Source organism: Anarrhichthys ocellatus, unplaced genomic scaffold (assembly GCF_004355925.1).
Source record: "Anarrhichthys ocellatus isolate YVR2014 unplaced genomic scaffold, GSC_Weel_1.0 scaffold33, whole genome shotgun sequence".
Lineage (NCBI taxonomy): Eukaryota > Metazoa > Chordata > Actinopteri > Perciformes > Anarhichadidae > Anarrhichthys > Anarrhichthys ocellatus.
Window position 1 is genome coordinate 3,591,823 of NW_022280063.1, and position 5,659 is coordinate 3,597,481.

Sequence of the window (5,659 nt, forward strand, 5' to 3'; positions counted from 1 at the left end):
GGGGGAGATGGAAGGGGTAGGAGCGGTAGATCACTGCTGAAGGAAATGACATTAGCCTCAGGGAAGTAAAGGAAGTCAAGAATGGAAAAAAAGGAAGTAGAGGAGAATTGAGCAGGGTGACAAGAAATGAGAATGGGAACCGAGGTTAAAGAGAGTTGAGGGAAAAGTGATTCTCTTTTAAAGTGTGTGTGACTGATAATAACAAGTGGATGATAACAGAGGGGGGCACACCCACAAAGTCAAGGCTAGCATCTCCTCAGTGCAGCCATACATTTTCTTCCCATCAATAGGCTTGATGTTATTCATGGCCAAGCGAATGGCAAAGCCATTCGTCACTCTTCCAGACATCTGCATAACTCACCGTCACATTGTGCTCCCATTATCACCTTCAACCTCCCCCTTGAAGGAGGACGTGCAGAAGTCTGTCTTCATCTCAATGTGGACACTCCTCGTGTTAGCTAGCTTTCCATGTTATACGTCTGCTAAAATAGATACAGCACACTTGGTCATGGTGCAACCTCTGCATGGCTGGCCGAGCTCACCGTTCACCTAAACCCATCTAATCTTTTCAGATCTCATGGCGCCCAGGGGAGTGAAGGCGTGGAGTTTGAGAATTCAAACCGCATCTCCCCCCCCCCCCCCCCCCCCCCCCCCCCCGTTGCACTCTCTCTCTTTCATCATGTCCTTTCCTCCACAGCTCTCTCAGAGCTCCACCCCTCCTTTCCTCTTTCACAATTCCTCCCCTTCCTGTCCGTCTGTCCCTTTTCGTTTTTTACCGCCAACCCTACTCACCGTTTACAAACTCAGCCCTCTCCTCGTGTCCCAACCCCCCTCCTGTCATCTCGCCCTCCCCGTTTCAGCCAGCACACCTCCCCTTCTCACCCGTATCCCTCTGATCTCCCTGTGGGGCTCTTGTCGTTGTGAAAACATGATCTGCAGCCATCAAACAGCCCATTATTCACGGCTGCATTCTCATCATGCTCGCAGTCCTCCCAACAGACCCTGCACGTACAGCCTCGCATACAGAGCGTCTACAGCTCCAATAGGACATGGGCCTGCATCCAAAATCACCTGGAGAGTTAAACATTACAGCTGGCATCCCCCTCTGTATGCTAGAGCTAACCATCACCTAAAAGGTTCAATATCCAGAGTGTGGTCATATACATATATATCAGCCAAAAATCTCTAAAGGCAAATATGGAAACACTCATGTATAATTGACGGCTAGCTCTTGCTGCTTAGGAGGAGGAGATGTGTCGGCATCATCAAAACTATGTCGGCTGTTGAAGAAAAAAAAAAAAACACTTACGCCAACTGAAAGGGTAGTGGGAGAGTCAGCAGCAGCTAATGGCTAACTGCTCCAGCTGAACAACTTGGTATGCTGCGGAGGGAGCACTGGGATGATCCCTCAAGGGCCCAAACATTAGCAGCATGTTTATGCACAGTTATTGGCCTATTTATCCAGTTGGTTTTGTGTTAACCGAGAAGGGAGTTGGAATGAGCGTTCATATTTACCCGCGCCTTGTGATGCCAAGGAAAGGCTTCGACATGGGGCAAATGTTTACGTGTGAATGAGGTGTGTTTTGTGGGCCTCACTACTCACTCGAAGGCTATGCTGTTGCTTGCTCGCTACTGCATGCATCTCTACATTCCTGTGTCCCTTCTCTCTTCAGTACCTGGAGTAAGCAGTAGGTATGACCAGGGCGTAGCCAACACAGGTTCCCCCCAGGCAGCTGCCCAGCTCGTGGAACAAGCCGTGGGTCAGAGACTCCAAAGGCAGCACCACCAGCAGAGCGCAGAGAAAGAGGCCGTTGGAGGGCTGCAAGAAGCAAAAGCATCACGAGTCACTTTCATTCATCACTTACAGCTTTGTACCAAAGCAAAACACACCCAGCTAATTGGTGGTGACACTTTGCGTGAGTTACACAATATGGGACTGACAGCGTTATTACGGCAGGACAAAACATGACAGGACCTAACTAAATGAAGGCAAGATGCAGTGTATGACAGCAGACTGAACATACATCACAATGATCCATCCATAACAGAATGATTACTGCAGTGTGTGAGCCTGCACTCGCTGGGTTGCCTTAAATCTTGTAGTTTCTATTCTTTAGATTTCAATGCTTGAAAGTCAACTTGCAGATACACTCAAATACATATTACCAAGTGGAAACATAAAGCAGATTTTGTGCTACAAAAGCACTGTTAGGCTGTCACTGTGTTGGCATGCAATGCAATACAGCATCCTCAAAAAACTACTCTGATTTCATAGCATGGCAATGAATCCAAGAATGCAAATCAATACCTGCATGCCTAAGTGGAACCATACTTGAGTTTGCATAATATATTGAACTGCCCAAGGTATGCCCGGAGTGAAAAATGGGTTACACTCATTCATTTAACTTTTATGAAGTTTGTTTACTGCTTAAATGCAAAATACTATATTCTCCAACGTCTGAATATAGTATTGAAAGCAGAGAAAGCACAACACGGTACAAGAGGAGGAATTCAAAATATAAAGCAAATGAGTAGTGGTTCTCACAGAGAGAGAATTGGTTTGCAGCATTGTCGTTATTTTGTGTTTCACGTGTATAATATTACTGTATTCCAACAGCAAAGGTAAATAAAAAAAGCTGTAAAACATAAAAAAAAAAAAAAAGAATACATAACAGGAGCTAAACACAAACTCGTATACGAGTGCAGACAGCCCACTTGCTCTGGCAAATTTGCAACTGACATCAACAATGTGCAGATTTCAAATTAGGACTCGGGCCCATGAGGCTCTGACAAGGTAAACGTCTAATAAGGCAAAATAAGTTATTGCGGCTCTTTATTCAAGTAGATAGGGATATTAAAGCGCTAATTAAATTGGTTCTGCATGAGAGCAGAAGTGCCTCTGCTTGGGGAGCAACTACTAACCACACAGAGCCACGAGCATCTCTCTTCAGAGTTTATAACGTGGGGCAAATGATACGTTTATAGAGAACTTGTCATGAAACTCAAAGTGCTATAGCTGTAAGAAGAAAACAGGACCCTCGCCTTGATCTATGACGGTTTCTATGAAAGACTTGCTAAATGCACCCAAGAGGTTTCTTTACAATATGACACGACTAGAATGATGCACGCATAAAAACAACAGTGAACGAAATATGTTTTTTTTTTTTTTTTTTTTTAAATCGTTAGACGCTTTGCAAACTTTCTTAGAATAGTTTGATGATAATATTTATGATATGAGTTAAAGTAGTAGTATTCCCTCTTGTGTCTCCTTACCTGCCAGGAAACAGCTCCCAGTATGACCGTTGACAGCATACTAAAGAACACCAGCCGTTCTGAAATGAGGCAGAAGTGTCGGATGCCCCTGGAGGCCATGACTTGGTTGAGACTCCGGCTTCTGGATCGCTGAGACTGCCAAGCCCTCTGACACTCACTCAACTTGGTGTGGAAGCCCCAGATTGTCATCAGCAGAATTATGTGGCAGATGAACCAGAAAAGGCCAAACAGACAGAAGCCTGGAATCACCAGATACCAGAGCTCCAAGTGGCCGAGCTATGTGAGGTAAGAGAACAGTGTGAAACACAGAATTAACATTTCTAACTGAGTAATACAAAAAGCTGTATCATCATTCAGAAACACTGTGGAATAAAGGGTTACAAACCGTAAGACATTATTGAGTTTGAAAGTCACATGAAAGCTCAAAAGACTCTCATAATGGAAATGTCTGAATGTACCTTTAAGGCAGCCACGACGAAGAAGGCCAGCTCCATCAGACTCAGCGGCAGCAGAGACAGCCTCCTCCACACCGTCCCAAGGGAGAGCACTGGTGTCCAGCGCTCGCTGGGCCCCAGCCCACTGAAGTACACATCCAACACAGGCTCACACAGCAGCCTGCCCATGTAGCAGCCTAAAGCATAAGGGTTGGCTGTGATGCCTAAGGCCTGGAAGAACACCAGAGAGGTGACCAAGGCAAAACTGACCAGGTTAGGCAAAGCCAGGAGGGATTTCATCCTCAGGTCCACTATGAGAGCCCCCAGGGCCACCACCAAACCTACAATGGCCACTGACTTGTGAAGAAGCATGGCAGTGCTGGCAATGCCAAATCCCAGGAGCTCCAGTAGCTCAGTTGATGTGAGCAGGGTGGGTTTGTTATGGATTGAGCTGCATATTCGCTCAGTTAAAGCCCACACTGTTTTCATGATTACACTGGCCAACAGGAGATAGTTGGCGACCAGCTCCTTGACATTTGAATTCAAGCTGGAGCTGTTGAGGAAGCAGAGGAGGCCAAGCAAGAAGCCGCACCACAAATGGAACAAGCTGAGGCTAGCTTTCTCCATAGCAAAGTAGTAATAGAGGATGCTGGCAATCCCCAGGACAAAGAGGCCAAGGATGAAGATGACCAGGATCATCGGTTCACTCGTCACCTCCCAGCGCGCGTACATGCCGACGCATACAGCCACAAGGAGGTTGACGCTGGACAGGTAGCCCAGGCAACGCACAGATGTAAACATGTCCACCTGCTTGGGCTCCTCGACAGTCAGCTCCTCTTCATCTTCCTCCCGAGCCATTGCTGATTTAAAAAAGCTTAACCGAATACAGTTAATTTCTTCCAGTCACCAGTCTGATTTGCACAGGTTTGCATATGGAGGACAACACCTCTTGATGACATCCTCCAAAATCAGCCCCTGTGAACAATTCAAAAAGTACTGTTACTTAAGTTACTAAGTAGCTTTAAATCCAAATGTCAGGCTCATCAAACTGATACATGTTACACCTCTTAGCTACTCATGTCCACACGATTTGGTAAACATTACATTGAATCAAACAATGGACAAACTCATTGAATAACGACAATGTTAGCTTCATTGTTGTTCTATAATCAGTTTACATATTCCTGACTTCATAAAATGGCTTGATACGAGATACAATGTCTGAATATAAGCTACAGTATGATTTTCTCGATCACATAATGCTAATATGGTTAACGTTAACACAATGATAAACAGCAAAATAGTCAACGTATCAACCAAATGAAACAGTGACTGAGGCCCTGCGGTGAGTTTGTGACTATGTGGCACTGCAGCCGTGAAGTTTGCTAACTTGCATAGCTTCCCTGCTGACTTTTCGTTTCCTGGTTAGCTAACTTAACGTTTTAATGCTGTCTCTTTGACTGTTAAAAGAAAACGTAGCGGCCCTTGCACAAACGTCCCAGTAAGTACTGTAAAAAAAAAAAAAAATACGTAAAGTCTTTATTGTCCAAATGTTACTTACATGTTGTTTGTTTAGATGACAGCAGCAGTGCTTCCGGATTCTGAAGTACGGCATCTCGCAAGTGTCAAAACACTCGAGCTTCGTTTTTCTTCAGTTTTTTTCCTTTGCGCTTTAAACGACATCTGACGTACACCAATCACCGACAACTTAACTTGACATCAAGCAGAAAAAACGTAACCTTCTTCCAACGATAATGCACTGACAGAACATTCTTATTTCTTTTGATGAGGCTTCGCTCAGTTTTTTTTTTTTTTTTTTTTTTACATCCTGCTTTGTTTTGTCACACGTGAAGAAAGTAGACACTGCATGCAATGTGGAGAATGTATGTGGACAAAAATGATGAAATAAATACTGCAATAGTCAGAAGAGCTGATTGAAATATTTCACAATA

General features: G+C 44.6%; 1 protein-coding gene across 1 annotated transcript in view; it reads right to left on the reverse strand.

Moving 5' to 3' along the window:
- tmem168a (transmembrane protein 168a) overlaps positions 1 to 5,388 on the reverse strand; it is a 9,713-nt gene extending 4,325 nt beyond the window's left edge. Inside the window, exons 1-4 of the mRNA XM_031865828.1 lie at positions 5,269 to 5,388; positions 3,732 to 4,682; positions 3,274 to 3,549; positions 1,677 to 1,819 (exon numbers count right to left, since the gene is read on the reverse strand). Of these exons, the coding sequence (XP_031721688.1) occupies positions 1,677 to 1,819; positions 3,274 to 3,549; positions 3,732 to 4,565 (1,253 nt within the window). The 5' untranslated portion in view covers positions 4,566 to 4,682; positions 5,269 to 5,388. The remainder of the gene's footprint in view (positions 1 to 1,676; positions 1,820 to 3,273; positions 3,550 to 3,731; positions 4,683 to 5,268) is intronic.
- Positions 5,389 to 5,659: the final 271 nt, after the last annotated feature.